Here is a 22,912-nt window from a genome sequence, read left to right on the forward strand (position 1 = left end):
CCCGTAGGACTGATCTCTCTGGCTTTTGACCTCCCGCGATCTACCCGACTACCCTTTTTGATTTCCCCTTTGGCTTTGGTTGCACCCGGCTTTTCCTTCAATAAATCCTTCTCCTGCATTACGTGGTCTGCCTCTTCCCTGGTTCCGCGATACTACAATACCCCTCTAATAAAAGGTCCTGCTCAGATTGCGTGAAAAACTGCACCCTGTTTTTTTTGACATTTTGTGGAAGCCAATGAGAGACTTGCCGATTAAGTTTTCTAGACTCGATATATATGGGTTTTAAGGAGCGCGGGTGCGTGCAGTCATCTCGGATGGATGGATCCAGCTAGACTACCCAGCTGCAATTGAAAAACCGACTTATCCCGGATGAGTTTCACCGGCATTAACTCATCCAAGATGAGGCATCTGATCTCGGATGATTTAAGGGACGTACGAAAAATACCCCCTCGGAGCTAGAAAGGGAAAACAAACAAACAAACAAACAAATAAACAAACAGAGCAGCAGCACATAGTAACTTAAACATAACGCAAAAATCAATAATTAAACAAAACAGAACTATTGTCCCTTAGTCCCTTCAAGTAATGACTCAGCCACAGATAGCACTATAGTGCAAAGATTTTTTATAACTCGTCACAGAATTTACATTACCAACCTTGCAATTCAGCCCAACAGTTAATCTCACACCTGAAATGCATCAAAACTACCAATAAATGTACCAAGGTAAAGATCATACCAAACACAGTACAATGACATATAAAAACAGTAACATAATGTATCATTTTTGTGTTTGAACCTTTGTAATTCTTGTGCAGAGCCTAACAGAGTATTGAGTGGGTGGCGCCACCTTGAAAGGTATCAGAATCCTAAATCCTCCTGCTCCCGGTCCTGTCTCTGGCCCAAGTAACCGGTGCTGTGTGTGTCCTGTGTGTGTCTGTGTGTGTCCTGTGTTTGTCCTGTGTGTGTCCTGTATTTGTCCTGTGTTTGTCCTGTGTGTGTCCTGTGTTTGTCCTGTGTGTGTCCTGTGTTTGTCCTGTGTTTGTCCTGTGTGTGTCCTGTGTGTGTCCTGTGTGTGTCCTGTGTTTGTCCTGTGTGTGTCCTGTGTGTGTCCTGTGTTTGTCCTGTGTGTGTCCTGTGTGTGTCCTGTGTGTGTCCTGTCCCGGAGCTTCTGCAGGCCGCTAATCTGGGGATGCCATGTGGATAACAGGTATGAACAGCCCATACTGCCTCGAAGGAGTCACCTGCCAGGTGGTAGTGTTTAAAGGCGAGTACTGTCAGCTTTGCCCATTGTGTTACCCTATTGTGTCTCAGAATTATCAGTAATCCTGCACTGATTGCCCTGGGGTGTTGCTTCTGTGTTATACTGTGTATATACTGTATATGTAAGGGCTTAGGTGCTGGGGCCCTGTCCTTTGACTAGCATATTATTGATGTTCCATTGTTTTTAATTCCCTCTTGTCTCTCTTTCAGGGGCAAAAAAAGCTCAAATGGCCCACTTAGGGGGTCCCTTACCCATGTCAGTCTAGGGCTCCCAGAGAACTTAGTCTGACCCTACATGTGAGAGTAATGAAATTCAACAGAAAAGCAATATATGTTGAAGACCAAGACAATAGCACTTAGACAATTACAATAACTGATTCACCGTTTTGTGTAAAAGTGATGGGAAACCAACATACTGCTGTGAATCTATGCAATGTTGATCCAAAGGTTTACTTATAGTGTTGAAAGACGAGTAACTGTCATTTGAGGACAGTACATTAAGCAGGTGAGAAAAACGTACACCAAGACAGTTAACTGTTAGTCTTTATTTCAAAAATAACAGAAGGAATTTCATCCCAAAAGTAACAGACGGGTGGCAACAAAGAAAAGGTAGAATCAGGATGCTGGTACCACAGAGACTTTGACCGCCGCCGTCAGGGGGAGCAGCACAGAGCACTGGAATTGGCCGGCTCAGATCTCCTACAGCCGGGATCCCAGTTTGATCTCCCCCAGCCCACATCAGCGGTCAGTAGGAGCCCAGAGAGCACCGGCACTGGGCGGCTCAGCCGGCCACGTTACTCTGCCTCTCACCAGTAGGGGGCCTCCTACAGCCGGGATCCCAGTTTGATCTCCCCCAGCCCACATCAGCGGTCAGTAGGAGCCCAGAGAGCACCGGCACTGGGCGGCTCAGCCGGCCACGTTACTCTGCCTCTCACCAGTAGGGGGCCTCCTATAGCCGGGATCCCAGTTTGATCTCCCCCAGCCCACATCAGCGGTCAGTAGGAGCCCAGAGAGCACCGGCACTGGGCGGCTCAGCCGGCCACGTTACTCTGCCTCTCACCAGTAGGGGGCCTCCTACAGCCGGGATCCCAGTTTGATCTCCCCCAGCCCACATCAGCGGCCAGTAGGAGCCCAGAGAGCACCGGCAGCCACAGGGCAGTGAGTCCAGCCAGTAGCGCTTTCCACCAAGTGTGTTACGTGGGTCATTGTACCTTTAGCTGGCAGAGCAGGACATGCGGCTGACAGGACATATTACAGGGTCGGCGTGCTGTGGCCGTCAGCCTGCTCAGGTCGGGGGGGGCGTTTTACTTTGGTGGGGGGAGTCCTGAGCTGGGATTAACTGGCCATTTCAGAAAAACAGGGCGAAAATTAAGGAGAGCAGTTAATAAAGTACGGTTGTTTAATTAACCTGATAAGTAATCTCAGATGCGAAAATCACATCAAATCAAGTAATTAGTATAAAATTGCAAAACCTTCCCTGGAAAATGGAATAAAATTTGTTTTTTTAATAAAAATTGGGAAACAAAGACAAACAAAAATTATTCCATTTTCTCACATGGCACAGATTTTGTTCTTGGAGACTATATCCCTAATACTACACTTTGCATATAAACTTTTACATACATAATGTCCTTTTTGTGCCAAAGATAGAAGTCATGATTGTCCAATAGGAATGCTCCTTACCTAATCTCTTGTTGGACAATCATGACTTTTAGCTTAAGTTAACCCATATAAACTTTTATATACATAATGTCCTTGTTGTGCCGAAGTTGCCGCTTAGATTATATCCTGACCTCCCCATACACCACCTCCGGTTCAGCCCTCTTCTCTCTCCTGCTCTTATTCTTGTTGAATGTGACCTCAGCGTATGTCATTTCTTCAGTGCCAGGTTTACTCTCTAGGTGGAAAGAGATAAGTCAGGTTATTTTAAGAGTTATCTGCCAACAATATAAACGTAGGTGTTAAGTTCCGATGTACAGCGAATGCGGCCGTTTTATTTCTGACCTTCTGCCTGCACATGGGGTCTCTTCCTGCAGTAACTGTAAACCCCCACTGTCAATATGAGGAGTAAGACCACTGTTCCCAGTGTAGCAAAAAGAATCTCCATCGCATGAGCACCTGGAAAAGACATCTACTTAGCACATATAATTTCATCTTTTGTATACCTTCTTATGAAAAATATCCATTCGTTTTCTGTTCCTTCTTGTCCTATTCAGAGTCATAAGGGGGTCGCAGAACCTACAGGCAGTGAACCACCCAGAACAGGTGAACCAACCCATCACACCATTTGCACCGTACGGACTATTTGGTAACTCCAATTAACCTCAGCATGTTTTTGTACCTGGAGGAAAGCCCACGATGACACGGGGAGAACATGCAAACTCCACACACATGGAGCCGTGGCAGAGACTTGAGCTCCGGTCCCAGAGGAGTGAGGCGACAGTGTTAACCACTGTCCCCCGTAGTCCCTACTACCAATGCAACATTGAAAAAAAAAAACTCTGTTCTTCATAAAGAATAATTGAGTAATACATCATTTGATTGGTTAGTATATCTCATTGCATATCATTTGAAACTACAGGGGGTGTGTTCTATGGAGCAGGATCTCTCAGTTAGGTGGGTTAATTTAAGAAGGAAGTCATGATTGTCCAATAGGAATGCTCCTTACCTAATCTCTTGTTGGACAATCATGACTTCTAGCTTAAGTTAACCCAGCTAACTGAGAGATCCTGCAAGTCTCCTTTATAACGTGGCGTATGTAACAGTGCATGTCTGACATCTTATTAACTGGTTGTGTGATTATGTCATAGTCAGATTCTAGGCTAACTTTAACTTTAAATGCACCAGTTAACTGTTTACCATGAAAAGGAGCAGTATTTGATGTCCCTTTTAGAAAGAATGCTTCAAGGTTTCTCTGCTCTTACAACTGCTACAGGAGGTGACTTTGATGGATCAAAGATATGACATGTTCTTGCTAATAAAGGTACTCAAATGGTGAACATACTGCAAATTTATTTGTTAGCAATGAATATAAAGTTTATTTTTGAAAATGTTAAGTAACATGCAAATGTGGAAATTCTCCGTGTGCGCAAAAACCTTTGACTGGTAATGTACATTTTGGTATAAATCATTTTGGTAGCAGATTATTGGTTCTGTGCCAATAAAGGGCACGCTAGAGACCTTTAGATACCTAAAAAGGTATCACTTTAGAGTTGTCATTTAGAGACCTGCATGCCTGCAATAATGTAACACTGTGGATTGAATTACATGGGTGGGGGGGGGGGGGACCTGTGTGGGGGTGTGATGACTTTTTGTCAGGAGTCCCAGAATTGCTAACTACGCCCCTGGGAACGAGTAACCAGCGTCTTCGCCGTAATGCCAGGCTGACTGACTATAGTTCAGCTTTCTATGTCATAATTCATTTCAGCTGAGGAACGTCAACGGGACAAGGCTCACAGACAGAGTTAGGACTGAGCTGGGGGGGTTACAGGCTCTGGGGGGAGAAGCCCGCACAGTGTCAGGGTGACTGCTCTGAGTTAGTACTAGACAGATACTCATCAGTGAGATGGCTGCCGGGAGTCAGATACATCGTGCAGACAAAGTCAGTCTGTAATTATCAGACATAGTTACACAATGGATAAATATCTAACTTACCTTTAACGATCAAGTGGAATGTTTCAGTTCGTAAAGCTTTTCCGTCTGAGTCATATATTTCCAAAGTATAAATGCCAGAAAGATTTCTTTCTGCTTTGGTGATCATCAAGGTGCCATTCATATCAAAATTAAACTGAGATCCCCAATTTTCTTGAAAATTAATGTTGTTCTTTCTAAACCTTAAAATCACAATTCCATCCTTTCTGAGCGTTAGCTCATAGCCACTGGTTCCATTTATCAGCTGTATAAATGCAGGTCGTCCCAGAGCTACATAATGTCTTATAATGTCACTGTCTGAACCCGCAGAACCTGGAAGTGTCAGAAAAGATAAAGAATTCAGAATTATTTTGAAGAACATGATCCCAAAAATCAGTCACTATGTAGTATTTTTACAAAGCACCCCAGCTAATCTGAGAACACATATAGTGAAACATGAGGGAAAAAAATTCGCTTTGTCAACGATTTTCTATAAAACATTTAATTATGAAGTATATGGCAATTATAACACCAGGACTCAAAAAATGAACAAACTGATAGTGAGAGTTCATTAGCAAGCTGATCCCTAAACAGCCATCAATGCCTGATGATTGTGATGCTTCACGTGTGGCTTCTGCTTGCATTTCTGGATTTCTTGTTCTCATTCTAATGTTTGGTGTTTGGTTATTTGCCCAATATTCCAGTATTCCAGTCCCTACCCCTCCCAGTCAAGTACAGGAGTTTTCCCTAAATCCAGTGAGAGTCCAGCAAGGCGTGGATCCTTATTTTGCATGCAGCTGGAATAGTTTCCCACAAAGGTCAACAACCTCTTTCCATGCTCTACCATCAAAATGCCTCCAGAGGAATTCCAGTGTGCTGGAGAATTGTGTGGTGTGAATTATTATGAAAGCTTGCACTGTAATACACTGGAAAACAAAGAGCTAGTCTACTGGACATGGGTCCTCCTATGGCTGTTGCGCTCTCCTGGGCATGATTTCAGTGTCCCACCAGACAGCTGCAACAATCCAGGAAACTTAGGAGGATGAGCTGTGGATTAGGACCCTATAGCACACCAAGCTTTTGATTTTTGGAACACTGTAAGGAGATGATGAAGAGGATGAGCTTCAGCTGTTCTGTTACTTAACTTCCTGTGTTTTGTGCATGATCTGTCCAGATGAGGAAGGCTGGGTATACCCTGGAAAATTCAGGCGGCCCAGCACTTCGCAGGGGCCAGTGAATATGCAGAAGTATGTGTGTGCTTCTCTAAACATTAGGCCACCACTGCCAGTGAACACTGGAGGAAAACCCCAGACAGTGAGCAGAAGGATATTATCAGTGAAAAGAAAGGTATCATCATCATAACACTCTGCAGTGAGCAGAAGGGCATCATCTCCATAACACTGTGCAGTGAGCAGAAGGGCAATATCTCCATAACACTGTGCAGTGAGCAGAAGGGCATCATCTCCATAACACTCTGCAGTGAGCAGTCATCGTCATAAGACTCAGTGACAGACTATAAGCTGATGAGGTTATTGTAGAGTAGCTATTCATGTCCGCCCATCATGGCTTTTCAACACAGAACATAGCTGTTCATATCCGTTTTGACTCAGGGGTTAGACTCTCAGAAAAGATGAATCAGATAAACTTTACTGAAGAAACAATACAAAACAAAATTTAAATATAGTAGAACACAGGTGCAATCCAAGTAAATAAATAAACATGTAGGCAATAAGCCACAAAACAATCCAATGAATGAAGACCGTCACCTTCTGGCGATCAACTGAGGGGGCAGCAGCTGAACGTATAGTAAATCAGGAGGTGCAGGAATGTTGTTAATCTTTGTCTTTAAGATGAGGAAAAACTTTTATTGTACAATCTCAATAATAAATCCTTATTTTATCAAGTACAGGTACTGAGTAGGCAGTTTGTCATGAGGTGGGTGTAACACATCTGGCTCTGAATCATCACAGATTCTTCTATCTCGCCTGCTTCAGAAATTATGGTAGATGGTTGGACTTATCGCAATTCTCCCATCCCTGGACAAGTTCTGGATTTTCCCAAAAGATAAAAACAGAAGGTTCAAAAAGTGGTGTTTTCACCACAGTAAAGGGAACATTTCCCCCAAACTTCATCCTTGTTGCATAAACTGCTACTGGTCTTGCTGGAGTAGGAAGTTTGTCATGAGCTATTACACCACACATGCTGAATCACCACAGACACTGACTGCCATTTTTCTCACACCGAAAATGATGGCGACGGTTTCCATGATCCTACTTCAACCCTCGAATACTGGGTCAAGGAGCTGTACAGGCAGTCCAGTCTGTCTTTAACTCAAATGTTTAGGTAAGTTGGAAAAATAATAATACATGATAATAATGATCATTATACAGTAATGATAAAAGTAACAGAAGACTGGCCATTGGGAGGTTTGGGAAATTGAATCTCCCAGGACCAGCGGCAAAATATATGAAGAGGGACCACTTGACAGCAAACTCCCTAGCCATGTGATGCTGACGTAGCCGTGTGATGCTGACATAGCCGTGTGATGCTGACGTAGCCATGTGATGCTGACATAGCCGTGTGATGCTGACATAGCCGTGTGATGCTGACGTAGCCATGTGATGCTGACATAGCTGTGTGATGCTGACGTAGCTGTGTGATGCTGACGTAGCCGTGTGATGCTGACGTAGCCATGTGATGCTGACGTAGCTGTGCAATGTTTTCACAAAATAGTGTATGCATTTGTTATTTTGACCCATTGTGATTAACTTTAGTTTTTAATAAAACAGGCTTTATGGTAGTCTGCTTGCAAGTAGAAGTTTGTAAGTCAGGTGTCTGTAACCTGGGGACTCATGAGAGCAGTGAACCTTGTTCAGAGCTCGGCCTTGTTTTACAAAAAAGGTATCACCCCACACAGGACCGTCCTGTCCAGCTGACTGCTTTTCTAACCAGTGCTTCCCAACTAATGGGATTTGGAGCTGCTGACTGGTTGGAATTATCAAGAAAAACTGAAGGACTTAAATGTGATTGTTTGGTACATTTTATGCAATAAATATAACCCATTTTGTTACCATAGTTACAATTACATATAATTATGAGTTTTGGAACTAATCTGCTAATGATATTATAACCACATATTGACACTGGCTTTTACACTGGCATTTTAGTACCTTCATGGGAAAAAAAACATAAAATCTTATAAATAATAAAAGTACCATTGCTGTCTTTGTTAAAAGGGAATGTACATACAATTTCAAAGTCAGTTCTGCAATTGCATATGAAATAGGAAATTCAATGCAAACAGACAGGGCCGGCCCGTGGCATAGGCAATATAGGCAAATGCTAAGGGCGCCATCCATCCAGGGGGCGCCACAAACGGAGGAAGAAAAAAAGTGTAACATTCCACTATTCTTATAACTAGTTGGTATTAATGTGTCTTAATGAAAAAGAACAAGCCCACACAAATTTACCTGCTTAGTAAAGCCGATTAAGTAGTACAGGCTGCGTATTACTACTGTAATTCCAGACTAACCGAAGTTTAAATAAATCCTGTGAAAGCTTAGCTGGTAATTTAAAACACCCTCGCTACACAGGACTTCACAGACCTACCCATCTTCGTATGGTACCAGTGGCGTGAATGACCGCGCACTATTTCATTGTCCCAGATAGTGTGTACAAACTGAAATAAGACAAAAAGGAAATAAGGCGTGTGAAACACTTCTAGATCAAACAAGGCTGATTCCGGATGAAGTTTAAAATCTAAATAAATTGCCTATTTTAAAAAATCAAGCACACATGGGCAACAACGGAACCACGTAATATTTAACTACATGCCTATCTAAAAGTCTTTTTTATGATGAAAGCAATGATAAATAACACAACACATGCATCCACGTGTAGTGGGGGGAACCAAAAATATTTTTCCAAGAGTGCAGGATAGTGTCCCAGAGTGAAGGAAAGAGGTCAGCATTCGTTGTGGGAATAAGGCTTGGCTGTGTGGGTCAGTATTTATCCGATAACGCACTTCAAAGAGTACTAGATGTTAACAAAGTGACCGCCCTTGAATCTACACCACTTGCACTTCACGGGTAAGCCTACATACCTTCAGTTTGCAAGATATTAAATCAGTGGAGCTGACAGCTGTCATCTAATGCAGGACTGGCCAATACTACAGGTGACACAGGCGGCCGCCTAGGGCGTCAACTTCTGAGGGGGGCTCCGGCACTGATGCTCGCCTAGGGCGCCACATTGGCTAGGACCGGTACTGCAAACAGACATTCTTTAATAATAGTCCAAATGTAATTACTCATCACATCTGTTTGCGTGCGGCCATGACTCTTTTTAAAGTCACTTTTTAAAAATGTTTAAAACATAGTTTGTAACACTGAGCGAGTAGGTTCCTTTTTTCTTTATCGCTTCTTTTAGATGTTGCTTGTAGTTAAGCAACTAATTTGGCAAGAACGGAAAGTTCTGTTTCCTGGATTCTGTAGTCAAATTGCATTTTGTCTAAATATATTTTCTTTTACGAAGTATTTTAATTATTTTCTTGAACAACCACGGCAAGAGTCTGAGGCAAGACTGCTCTCTGTCTCTGTCGGGGTGACCCACTCCGCTCGTGTTCATTTCCATCAGTTCTTCCTCCTTCATGGTGCGGCTGAGTGCCTGAGTTCATCTCTGTTGAACCCAAATGTCCAGACAAGCACAGTTTCTGCAAAAACTTCAATGTTTCTGTTTTTTTTCAGGGACTTCTTGTAAAGCAGCCTAAATTCCTTCCTTTTCCCCCAATTTCAAAGCTTTCTGTGCCACACAGCTCTCATTAATGAGCTGTACAGGCTTTCAATGAAGGAGTAACCAGCATTAGCAGCGTGACTCGATGCATTTTGGATTGAGCCTTCAGTGACAGATAATTCAGATTTTTCCTATTTACAAGGAGTACATATATATAAGCCTAGCAAACAGATATCATGTCACATAGCTCAGTAACTGTGATATCTTACTTACCATGTGCTGCTGTTGCCATGATTAAGAAAAGTCCAAAAACGGGAGACATTCCACAGATCAAGAGACTTTGAGTTAAACAGTTTATCAAGCGGAGAGATAAGCTGGTTCCCATGGGTAAAGCAGAACGTGCTAAATTAACTGCGAAGCATAATACAGACTGAAAAAGAGGAAGTTTTATTGCGAAAAATATTGGCAACACTTTACAAAATGGTTCCTTAATAACTTAGCAGTAAATCATTTACTACTCAAGAATCATGAACAAATATACTTGAGATAAAAATGCATTATAATATATTAATGATGAACAAAACATGAGATTGGTATTTCACTTTTTGTTATTCATTATTTGTTCTTTCAGTAGTCCACAAAGATTGATAAAATTAACAGACATAGTAACAGATATAGTACCTGCTTGAAATAAATGATCCATCACAATTCATTAATGGGTGGTAGTGAATGGCTCAGTAGATTAAATCTCTGTGCCTGTGATCAGAAGATTGCTGGTTTGAGGCCCGGAATCAATGTCAGTGTATGCCTGTACAAGAACCATAACCCCCAGCTTCAGGGGTGCTGTGTGTGGGCTGACTCTGTACTGTGACCCCCACCCCCCACCCCCCCCAAAAAAAAGAAATGCTATGGAGAGCAACATGGGGCAGGTGAAGAGAAGAATTCCAATGTAATTGTGCAAATGGCAAATAATGGATTTATCTTTAGTGATGAACAACGATTCACTAAACATGGATGTGTTGGGATTGTGGAGAGAAATCAACACAAGAGAACATGCAACCAACCTGTGTCTGCTTTAATATCAAGTTAATCCATCCAGTCAGAACACATGCCATGTTAAATTGGCCTGGAAATAAATAATCTTTTCCCTTTGGGGTTCATCTTTACTAATTGTAGTTACTATTGCTAACTAACCGTTTGCTGTAGGCTGATTATTATGTGGGGCGACATGGTGGTGCTGTTGCCTGGGTTTGGGTCTCCACCTTGGTTCCACATGTGTGGAGTTAGCTGTTCTTCCTGTGTCATTGTGGGCTTTCCTCTGGGTACTCTGCACGGTCCAGAAAACATGTTAAAACACTAGCATTCTAGTGTTGTTAAAACACTAGCTGATGTTAAAACACTAGCATTTTCTTTATGTAAGTTTATGTGAGTGAATCCAACCTAATTTTACTTGGTTGTTTTTAATTCAAAATTAATTGAAAACCATTGAAGTCACTTCCTGTGGGGATCAAAGTTCGTGGTCCTGGGTGTAAAGCAGGAGGGCCGAGTAGGCTACTTGCACGCACAGTCCCTGCAAACTTCAATTAGCCAGCTAGGTTTGGCTAGCGTTCTCTGGCTCGTCGCGGTAAAAAAAAAAAAAACTCAAACACCACATGTAACCCTAAACAATGTGGGGGGAATGTTCTTAAGCGATACAGTTAGTGTATCTTGCTCACATTCCCCCGTCACCAATATAAAGCTGGTGTTTTACCAACTTATCTTAAACTATTCTTCTTCTTTCCGTTACTTCCCCCCCGCCCCCCGTCATCTTCTTCCTCGCCTCCCTCTCGCTGATTGGATCGTTCCTCCAGGTAGTTTTTACTTTTTTTTTTTTCTTAAAGTAACTAAATTCTTATTACATATAAAGAGAAATTACACTTTTTAAACATCAACTTAAATACATCAACATTTGAAATTAACCACCCAAATTTCCCATAGAGCTACACTCTCTTCTCCTTGGCCTGACCTATGCACTCAATCTCATTTATCCCAAACCACTGAAGTATACATTTGAGGTATTCCAAAAAAATTTTCTTGGAACTGGATGCTTCAAAGCTGTCTAACAAGGTGCAGAATAAACTTCTGGCTTGAAGTCACTGTGCACCTACACAGTATACATACATTCAGTGCTAACACTTTTTCAGCACTTTCAGTTCAATATTCTCCGAAGTGCTAGGTTTCGTGGTGCAAGTTAGGGCTGATTTTCACTCACACATCTATTGCGGCCAGAGATTGAAGAATCTTTAAGATTCTTTAAGAATCTTTTTTGCTCCATGACCATAGCACAACTTCCTACTGTAGGAGACATGACAATAGACTTAGGGCATAAAACTGACAGAATATATGCAAGATGCACGATACACAACAGAGAGGAGTAAATGCAAGGGACATGATACAGAAGTTAGTGCATATTCAAGTAGTTCAATGCAGAAAATTGACATGTCACAATATAACACACATCTATACATGTAGCATATAACACACACCCATCATACACGACATGCAATGTCAAATCTTACTGTGCAAGTTCACCAAGAGGTAGCACTTTGCTTAAATATGGTTTCATTATAAGTCTGCATACAACATACAGTAGACACGTTTCGGCACATACACCTCCTCGGGTCTTACCGCTAAGAGCGTTGCTTCTGTCCACTCAGAATGCTGTTAGCCCATCCACATGAATAGCGCTATCGGGAATAATGGTGTTGTATCTTGATTATTTAATTAATATTGTTTTAAGTTGAATCAATGGAAATTTGGCTTAATGTAAAAGAAGGGTGAATTGATATATAGAAATGTAGTTTAATTCAGTAATAACTAGTTGATGAATAATTAATATAGCAAATTATACTTATTTTAATTTGGGATGATTTACAGAAATTGCCAGTAGGTGGCCCTGTGAGTAATATTCTGCATAAACTAAATGAAAAGGAAGAAGAAAGTTTTGTTGGTTGATGTACGTAGATAGAGCAACCGATGTTTGTGTTAGCTTTGACCAAGTTTGGTATTTCTGTTGTTAAAGGAATCACTGGAACCACAGTTATGTCACTCCTTTGGTACCAAGAAACTGCAACGATGTTAGTCGACAACAAGTGGAGCTTAGCCATGTCTTGGACTACAGTGCATTGGGTAGTTAAATCCAGTGTCAAATAGTCCATTTTGTTTTCTAGCGAGTGGACAATAAACAACAGAAGAGATGGAAGCACAGGTCAGTAGGGGATAGCCTTCAGCCTAGCACAGGTCAGAAGAGGTTAGCCTTCAGCCTAGCACAGGTCCGTAGGGGTTAGCCTTCAGCCTAGCACAGGTCCGTAGGGGTTAGCCTTCAGCCTAGCGCAGGTCAGAAGAGGTTAGCCTTCAGCCTAGCACAGGTCCGTAGGGGTTAGCCTTCAGCCTAGCACAGGTCCGTAGGGGTTAGCCTTCAGCCTAGCACAGGTCCGTAGGGGTTAGCCTTCAGCCTAGCGCAGGTCAGAAGAGGTTAGCCTTCAGCCTAGCACAGGTCCGTAGGGGTTAGCCTTCAGCCTAGTGCAGATCACCACTTGCTTGCTGCATTTGCGTCACCTGGGCTACTTTGTGCTGGTTTGCTTGGTAGTGAAACAACCGGTAGCCTAGCACCAGACTCCGGTGAGAAAAGAAAGCTACAGGGATTAGGCAATGAAACTGAAATGCTGGCCAAAATAGTGTTTGAGGTTTCACACCTACGTATGCGCAGCCTGGTAGCCTGTCTTCACCGCTTGCACATTTCATCAATAAACGCAAAAGACAAAGGTTGAATTAGCAGAGCAATAGCACAGCTGTATATAAAATATTGCAATCCACACAACATAATGGGAGACATATCAGAGGTCAAAAGAGGGCAAATTGCTTGTGTGCTTCATGCTGGCGCCTCTGTGACCAGGACAGTAAATTTTGTGGTGCATCGGGAGTCTCGGCATCCAGTGTAATTTCATCATGCCACCATGAAGGATGAACCACATCCAATAGGAGTAACTGTGGATGCAACAGGAAGCTGTCTGAAAGGGATGTGCTAACCCGGGCTGTATCCAAAAAACATAAAACCACAGCTGCCCAACTCACTGCCCGATTAAATGCGCAGCTCGACTCACCTATTGACATCAAAACTATTTGTCGGGGGCTCAATAGGGTCAATGGTGGTTGGGCTGATATTGCCAATCCTTTGGTCACCCGTGCCAATGACAAATGTCAGTTTCAATGGTACCAGCAGCGTAAATCTTGTGCTGGGGACAATGTAAAACGTGTATTTGTTCTCTGACAAGTCCATAATCACTGTCATTCTTACATCTGAGATAGTGTGGAGAAGCCCCAGAGAAACTTACCACCCAGACTGTTACGTTCCCAGAGTGCAGCACAGGGATGGATCAGTGATGGTTTGGGCTGTGATGTCATAGCATTCCCTAGGCTCACTACTTGTTCTAGGTGGGCGCATCACTGCTGAGGACTATCAGACCTTTCTGGAGGATCATGTTCAGCCATTGATTCAAACATTGTACCTTGAAGGTGGTGCCATGTATCGGGATAATAATGCACCAATACACACAGCAAGACTGGTGACAGAGTGGTTTGATGAACGTGAAAGTGAAGTTGAACATCTCCCATAGTTTGCAGTCAGCAGATCTGAGTATTATTTAGCCACTTTGAGATTTCAACATTAAAGTTTTTCCTACACCTGCATCACATAGTGACCTTGCACTGTTCTGCAAGAGGAATGGCTCAAAAAAACCCTTCTGGCCACTGTGCCAGACATGCGTCTGTCATTCCCAAGATGAATGGATGCCGTATTAGCTGCAAAAGGAGGCCATACACCATACTAATACATTATTGTGGTTTCAGTTTCACTGTCTAACCCCTGTAGGTAGCGTGAAGTCTCTGGTACAGGGGGCAACATTTCTATTCTTAAAACTGTGGCTAAAAATGCAAATAGCAGAATTGTTGCTTATCTAATATCCATAAATGTAACTTCTGGAATTCTACCTAGCTTTTGGGGGCCCCAAGCTGCTGCCTACTCTTGCCTTATGGTAAGTCCGCCACTGGCTAGAAGTCATTGCCAATGCAGCAGGTGACTACTCTGTCTAGCTCTAGGAATATTGTGTTCCATTGTTGCCAGAAATGATGCCGGAGGGTTCGAGATACAAATTTTAATGCCAAACCAGTATACATGCATTTAACACAAAAACAAAACATCAAGTACTTACAAAAAATAAAGAAAAACTATTTCGGGGGGGTTCTCAGTGTTAGATCACTTGGACGCGTAATAGCGCAAATGTGACTAATATCACAATATCGTTAAGTTCTGTAGCGATAGTCGTCACCCTCAGCCCTTCTTTCTGAGTAAAGCTCGTTTGACTCTGCAGTCGTTTGGCTCTGCAGTTGTCTGCCCTTCACTCTCCACTTCACTACTTGTAACTGTGCAAAATGTCCTCACCACCCTGAACTCAGCAGGCTATAATATGTAAATAGGAGAAAATGTAATCATTTTTCGAAGATCTAGTTACTACCTAATCTAGTAACTATCTAGTGTTTTCTCCAGCTCCCTGTACAGCCATATGGCTCAACGCATTGAGCATGCGGCTGCCTGTGATCGGCTGTCTTATGTTCGAATTATTTTTGCTCCTTTAAATAAACCTTCTTTTGTTTGTCTTCAATGCTTGTCCCCACATCTTCAGTTCTGCCTCTCCATGACGCCCAGTGTATGTTCATACTGCATTACATTAATTTTACTATTCAGATAAATTATCATTTTGCTAAAGTGACATTTGTGACAGTCTTTGAAAGTGGGTTCTGTACAGTAATTCCTATGTTTTTTAAATTTAAAACATAGGATACAAATCATATTCTGTGTCTTGTGATTATACTTGTTGCATAAATAATCATTTTGAGACTTTGAAATAATATTTTTAAGCAACATGGCCCTTTCAGCTTCCTTGATGTATTGGAATCCCAATTACAGAGTGAAAGCTTACATTTACAATTTCTGAATAATTACCACTCAATGTTATATGATCCAGCACACTACATACATATCCAAATAAAAACATTTATCCCTTCACAAATTGTTGACCACCCTCACAAAAATTTCTATAAAAAGAATGTGTTGTCTTTCTCTCAGTGATATAGGGAATCCACTTGCATCTATTTTTCATCAAAATAATATGTAATGCAGTGTAGACATACACCATGTACTGAAAGGCAGCTCAAATACAAATTAAGGACAGTTCTTTACCCCCCTTAATACACCATTCGGTCCTCTCCTACGAGTTGCTGTGTTTAGGTGATGTGAGTGTATTTGACCTTCTGGAGTGTGAGGACAGGATGCAGACTCTGACTACTTGCAGTTCAGCTACTTCCTTATCACCCTAGTGGTACAGACTGGAACCCCCATTCGATGACTGACTTCCCTCATGTTCATAAATTACTCTTAAATACACTGTCTGTATTCAAATGATCAGTCAAGAACATTGGGGCATCGTTACTGCTTCTCTTTAAAATGAATCGGTACACATTTGTAAGAAGGAATTTTATACCCTCACTGTGGCCACGCCCCCTAACCATAGCCATGCCCCTCACTGTGGCCACGCCCCCTAACCATAGCCATGCCCCTCACTGTGGCAACGCCCCCTAACCATAGCCATGCCCCTCACTGTGGCCACGCCCCCTAACCATAGCCATGCCCCTCACTGTGGCCACGCCCCCTAACCATAGCCATGCCCCTCACTGTGGCCATGCCCCCTAACCATAGCCATGCCCCTCACTGTGGCCATGCCCCCTAACCATGGCCATGCCCCTCACTGTGGCCACGCCCCCTAACCATAGCCAAGCCCCTCACTGTGGCCATGCCCCCTAACCATGGCCATGCCCCTCACTGTGGCCACGCCCCCTAACCATAGCCATGCCCCTCACTGTGGCCATGCCCCCTAACCATGGCCATGCCCCTCACTGTGGCCATGCCCCCTAACCATGGCCATGCCCCTCACTGTGGCCACGCCCCCTAACCATAGCCATGCCCCTCACTGTGGCCATGCCCCCTAACTATGGCCATGCCCCTCACTGTGGCCATGCCCCCTAACCATAGCCATACCCCTCACTGTGGCCATGCCCCCTAACTATGGCCATGCCCCTCACTTTGGCCACGCCCCCTAACTGTGGCCACACCCCCTCACCCAGTCTTTCTTGCTGAAATACTGCCAGCTGCTGCTCACTGTTAGTTAATTACCAGGGTTATTTAAACCAATCTAGTCGCTTCCCACATTGTGAGGAATTGTTGATTTCATATCTGATCCCTGAGTGTTCTTTTGCCCCCGGTTTGTTCCCCCGAGTGTCTGATTCTCCTTCTGTCTGGTTTTGTGTGTGTGATTCCCCTTCATCCCCTCCCCAGTGATTGTGTCTGATCCCCCTCTTGACCGACCTTGTCGCTTTTCGACCCCCCCCTTTTGTACCGGACCACGACTCCCGTCTTTTCTATCAGTTCCCGGTTCTTCCCGCCATGTTGTCCTGCATTTGGATCCCTGGTTCCCGTGACATTTCGGTACAATTTTATATAAATAACACAATTCATATGAAATTAACTAACAAAGACAAAGGATATTCAGAAACCTATTCTGACCAACCAAATTTATGTCTGTAAAAAAAATACCGTCCCTATTTACAAAATGAAATGATCCTTTATTTGCCATTTGCAGAAGTACAGGTCTATTGGAATGCTCTTTTCACAAATCCCATCTTTCTTTTCTTTCAGACACGCACATACATGCCTACAACTGAGAGCGAAGTTTGGCATCTGAAATCAGGGTCAAGCTATTTGTCTGGCACCCCTGGAGCATTTTGGGGGGTTAAGGGCCTTGCTGAAATGTGACTATTCTGCCGAGGCTGGGGGTCAGAGTTCTCAGGGTGGCTGTTACTCTGTGCTTACTCAGCAGCACTAACAAATGTGTAAATGCTGTTTTTTTACACAATAGTATGGTGCCTTGAGTCTGTGCTCCTGAGAACATGACCAAACACCAAAGGCATCCTCCTCAGCTGAGCTAGCAGTATTGGTTAGCATTGGCTGGCATCATAAACAAATAGCAACAATACTATCAGTTCAATACTATTAGTTCACCAGGCACCACTGTGCTAGCTAATGTTAGAGCTAAATCTGTACACATGCCTGAAAAAGCACCATAGTCATTCAACATTCCTTTATTTTTAAAGTCATTTTATTGAGTTGGCAGGATGAACAATTACAGTATCGAGTGAGAAAACAAAGTGTATTGATGTGTGTAAAACAGTAAAAGGTACCACATAAAACACACGCTACTCCCCTTTTTGAATTGCTGCAATGGTGCTTGATGCAGTTCTGGTTTACGTTTGTACTGCTGTTACAAAATCTTAAGGCCTTTTACAAAGTTTATTTGGTTGACGTTTGCTTCCTTGAAAATAGCTGCACTGTGTTTCATAAAACGAAATGAAAACTGCTAGCTAAGCATCCGTCGCAGAGCCTGCGATGTACGAGCCACCTTACTGTGCTTTGTGCAGCTGTTACTCTTTCTTCATGTGTACATTATGAGCATCACTTTCCTGTCCATACATGCATGGATGGATACACGTTAATTGTTTGTTGCATTATGGATGTACAGTCATGTGAAAATTAGGACACACCATTAAATATTTAGTTCTTCATTAAGAAATATCAGTATTAAATTTTCATTCAAACAATATCTGTAGATAAAGGTGATGTAATTGTATCATGTATGAGAAAACAAGAAACAAATTCATTTACTGTATTTATGAAAAGAAATTAACTAAGATGCTAATTTCTACTGAGGAAAAAGTTAGGACACCCTCACATTCATCACTATTTAAAATTTCTACAATTAGATTAGATCAGAAAGAGAAGCACAAGTTTGATTTACATGGGTGCTGTGCAAGGAGGAAACCCCTGCTGTCAGAAAAACATCTGGGCAACACTATAAACAATATGCTTTGGATGAATCTGAAATTGAATTATTTGGCCACAGTAACAGGACATGTTTGGCGTAAACCAAAGCAAAAGAACTTCATGCCAGCTGTGAAGCTTGGGGGTGGAAATGTCATGGATTGGGGCTGCTTTGGTGCAGCAGAACTTGGCCAGCTCACCATCATATAATCCACTATGAATTCTTCATCATATCAGAGGGTGCTTGAGGACAATGTGAGATCATCTGTCCAGAAGTTGAAGCTGAAGTGGGGGTGGACCATGCAAATGACAATGACCCAAAACATTCCAGTAAATCTACCAAGGAATGGCTTACAAAAGAGAAATGGAGAGTTCTGGAATGGTCAAGTCAAAGTCCGCATCTGAATTTTATTGAGATGCTGTGGGGTGATTTGAAGTGCATGTAAGACACCCTTAAGGAATTCTGCATTGGAGGAAATGGGGAAAACGTTCTGCCAAAGCATTCGGCGAGTCAATGTCAAAGATTGATAGATGGTTATAGGAAACGTCTCATTGAGTTTATTTCAGCCATTGGGGGAAATACTAGCTATTAGGGCACAGGGTGTCCTAACTTTTTCCTCAGTAGGAATTGGCATCTTAGTTAATTTCCTTTTTTAAATAAGTGAATTTGTTTCTCGTTTTTGCAAAGGTGATGCAATTACATCACCTTTATCTACAGATATCATTTGAAAGATTTAATATTGATATTTTGATATTTCTTACTAAAGAATTGAATATTTAATGGGGTGTCCTCATTTTTTCACATGAGTGGCTTAACACTACAACTTATGGGCAGTGGTGGTCTGGTTAGGGAAGTGCACTTGTAATTGAAAGATTGCTGGTATGAATCCCTGACCAGGAAGATACCACTGAGGTACCCTGAGCAAGATACAGTACCACTCCCAAGCACTGTTTCCTGGGCACTGAATTAGTTGTCCCCTGCTACAGTATGTCACGATGTCACATATGGGTTAAATGCAGATGACACATTTTGTTGTTGTGTGCTGAGGTGTGTCAACAATGATTGGTGATCATTAAAATTATAACCACTTAGTTTTTGCCAGGATATTTTACCAGGTTGTCTTTATTTCTTAAATAATAGCTTGAGTATGAATAAAAATGCAGGTTTTTCTCAGCAATATGATTCAAAACAGACACCTGTACAATTCTGCTTGGTCTTCAGTGATAGTTCAGTTATCAGTTCTTAAAAAAAATTAAACATACAATGATTAAGCTACCATAAAGGGATACAAAGCATAATACAAAAAATACAAAATACAATGCTGAAATCAAGGGGCTTTCCTAGTGGCAGGTAAAGCAAAGCAGGGGCCTACAGCCGGGATCCCAGTTTGATCTCCCCCAGCCCACATCAGCGGTCAGTAGGAGCCCAGAGAGCACCGGCACTGGGAGGCTCAGCCAGCTGTGTTACTCTGCCTCTCACCAGTAGGGGGCCTCCTACAGCCGGGATCCCAGTTTGATCTCCCCCAGGCCACATCAGCGGTCAGTAGGAGCTCAGAGAGCACCGGCACTGGGCGGCTCAGCCGGCCACGTTACTCTGCCTCTCACCAGTAGGGGGCCTCCTACAGCCGGGATCCCAGTTTGATCTCCCCCAGCCCACATCAGCGGTCAGTAGGAGCCCAGAGAGCACCGGCAGCCTCAGGGCAGGGAGTCCAGCCAGTAGCGCTTTCCACCAAGTGTGTTACGTGGGTCATTGTACCTTTAGCTGTCAGAGCAGGACATGAGGCTGACAGGACATATTACAGGGTCGGCGTGCTGTGGCCGTCAGCCTGCTCAGGTCGGTGGGGGCGTTTTACTTTGGTGGGGGGAGACTTGAGCTGGGATTAAACGGCCATTTCAGAAAAACAGGGCGAAAATTAAGAAGGAGAGCAATTAATAAAGTACAGCTTGTTTTATTAACTGGATGAGCATTCTGTGATGCAAAAACCCAATCAAGTAATTGGTATAAAATTGCAAAACCTTCCCAGGAAAATGGACTGAAGATCATTTTTATAAATACAAATTGGGAAACAAAAATAAAAATTATTCCATTTTCTCACATGGCACATATTTTGCTCTTTGAAACCATCTCTAATACTATACTTTGCATATACACTTTTACATACATAACGTCCTTGTTGTGCCAAAGGTGCCACTTAGATTATTTCCTGACCTCCCCATACACCACCTCCGGTTCAGCCCTCTTCTCTCTCCTGCTCTTATTCTTGTTGAATGTGACCTGAGCGTATGTCAGTTCTTCAGTGTCAGGTTTAATCTCTAGGGAGTTCAAGGAGATAAGTCAGGTTATTATATGAGTTTTGTGTAGCTGTTAAGTTCCAATGTACAGCAAATGCTGCTGTTTCATTTCTGACCTTCTGCCTGCACGTGGGGTCTCTTCCTGCAGTAACTGTATACCACCACTGTTAATACGAGGAGTAGGACCACTGTTCCCAGTGCTGCCAAAAGCATCGGCATCATATCAACTGCTGGAAAAGAAAACATTTTATTATTTTTCCAGCATGCATATCCTGTACATATTTATCTTTTGTATTCTTATGAAATAATGTGACAAATATAATCACTAGAGCCAGTGCTAAACAACAACAAAACAACAATAATAATAATAATTTACACTTACAATGATTATCATTTTTTTTTCCTGTTTGCTGGCTACTCGCATTACAAACAGCAGCCAGTGTCTCTCTCCCATCGACAGTGAAGAGTATGTTCATATTATATAACAGAGAAGGGCCCAGTGTAGCATTCATTCTTACTGCGATCTCTGTACCATTAGTCAAGGTGCAGTTTACAACTGGTCCAAGTCCTGTAGTTTCAAATGATATGCAGTGAGATATGCTAACCAACCAAATGATGTATTATTCATTTATTATTTATGAAGAAAAGAGTTTAGTCCTAATCAGTCACATAGTGGGCAAAAAAATGACAAAATAACTGGTGTTATTTCATTTTTGCCCCACATCTATTTCAGTTTAATTTCCCATTGGGATAAAAATATCTCCAGATTCATTCCTGTATCGCAATGACAAAACTCACTATACATTATAGTGCAGATCATTTTGATAGCAGGTTATTGATTCTGTGCCAATAAAGGGCCCTTATTTAGAGTTATCATTTAGAGACCTGCATGCCTGCAGTAATGTAACACTGTGGACTGACCTGCACAGCTGGGGAGCATCTCTGTGGTATTTGCCTTGCTGACGTTATTCTTGGCCGTACAGGTGAGCTTTCCGGACGTGTTCTTTCCCAGAATGACAGCTCTTTTCCCATCATCATAAACGGGCCTGGAGTGATTCAGGGGCAAACCATCCAGAAGCCAGGAGTACTGGGGATTATCCCCAACTGGGGAGGAGCAGGACACCCTCAGCTCTCCGTGGGGCAGGCAGAGTGGAGACAGAGCTGGGGGGGTTACAGGCTCTGGGGGGAGGAACCCGCACAGTGTCAGGGTGACTGCTCTGAGTTAGTACTCATCGGTGAGATGGCTGCCGGGAGTCAGATACATCGTGCAGACAAAGAAAGTCTGTAATTATCAGACATAGTTACACAATGGATAAATATCTAACTTACCTTCAATGATCAAGAGGAATCTTTCACTCGGTATATTTGTGCCATTCAAGTGAAACACTTCCAAAGTATAAATGCCAGAAAGACTTCTTTCTGCCTTGATGATCATCAAGGTGCCATTTGTATAAAAATTAAATTGAGATCCCCAATTTTCTTGAAAATTAATGTCGTCCTTTTTAAACCTGAAGACCTGATTTCCATCCTTTCTGAGTGTTAGCTCATAGCCACTGGCTCCATTTATCAGCTGTATAAATGCAGGTCGTCCCAGAGCTACATAATGTGTTATAATGTTGCTGTCTGAACCCGCAGAACCTGGAAGTGTCAGAAAAGACAAAGAATTCTGAATTATTTTGAAGAACATGAACTTCCTGCTGATCCCAAAATCAGTCACTATGTAGGATATTACAAAACACCCTAACTAATCAGAGGACACCGGCAATAAAATGTGAGGAAAAATATCATCTTTGTCAAAGATTTTTATAATTAAAAATTAATTACGCTTATAGCAATTATTACACCAGGATTCAAAAAACTGATTGTGATAATTAATTAGCAAGCTGATATCTCTAAACAGAGAGTAATGCTTGATGATTATGGTGAGAGTATTTATGAAGCATCAAGTCAGCCTTGTGCAGCCTCTCCTGAACACTAGACACACCTGTAATGCATCAAACTAACCTGAGATGAGAAGCACCTGATTTCATTTT

General features: G+C 42.5%; 1 protein-coding gene across 8 annotated transcripts in view; it reads right to left on the reverse strand.

The window, feature by feature from the left end:
• Nucleotides 1–1,786: 1,786 nt before the first annotated feature.
• Nucleotides 1,787–22,912, reverse strand: part of LOC111854500 (T-cell surface antigen CD2-like) — a 28,448-nt gene continuing 7,322 nt past the window's right edge. For 2 of the 8 annotated variants that reach the window (XM_023832492.2, XM_023832496.2), the window contains 5 exons: nt 22,209–22,517; nt 21,801–22,058; nt 21,262–21,447; nt 20,996–21,109; nt 19,693–20,900 (listed from right to left, as the gene is read on the reverse strand). In XM_023832492.2, the coding sequence (XP_023688260.1) occupies nt 20,785–20,900; nt 20,996–21,109; nt 21,262–21,447; nt 21,801–22,058; nt 22,209–22,517 (983 nt within the window). In that variant the 3' untranslated portion in view covers nt 19,693–20,784. Of the gene's footprint in view, nt 3,159–3,265; nt 3,380–4,915; nt 5,225–8,993; nt 9,156–9,892; nt 10,060–19,692; nt 20,901–20,995; nt 21,110–21,261; nt 21,448–21,800; nt 22,059–22,208; nt 22,518–22,912 lie in introns of those variants that run through there. The other 6 variants (XR_002840700.2, XR_011993577.1, XM_023832493.2 and 3 more) reach the window with 6 other exon arrangements.

Source organism: Paramormyrops kingsleyae, chromosome 10 (genome assembly GCF_048594095.1).
Source record: "Paramormyrops kingsleyae isolate MSU_618 chromosome 10, PKINGS_0.4, whole genome shotgun sequence".
Classification (NCBI taxonomy): Eukaryota; Metazoa; Chordata; class Actinopteri; order Osteoglossiformes; family Mormyridae; genus Paramormyrops; species Paramormyrops kingsleyae.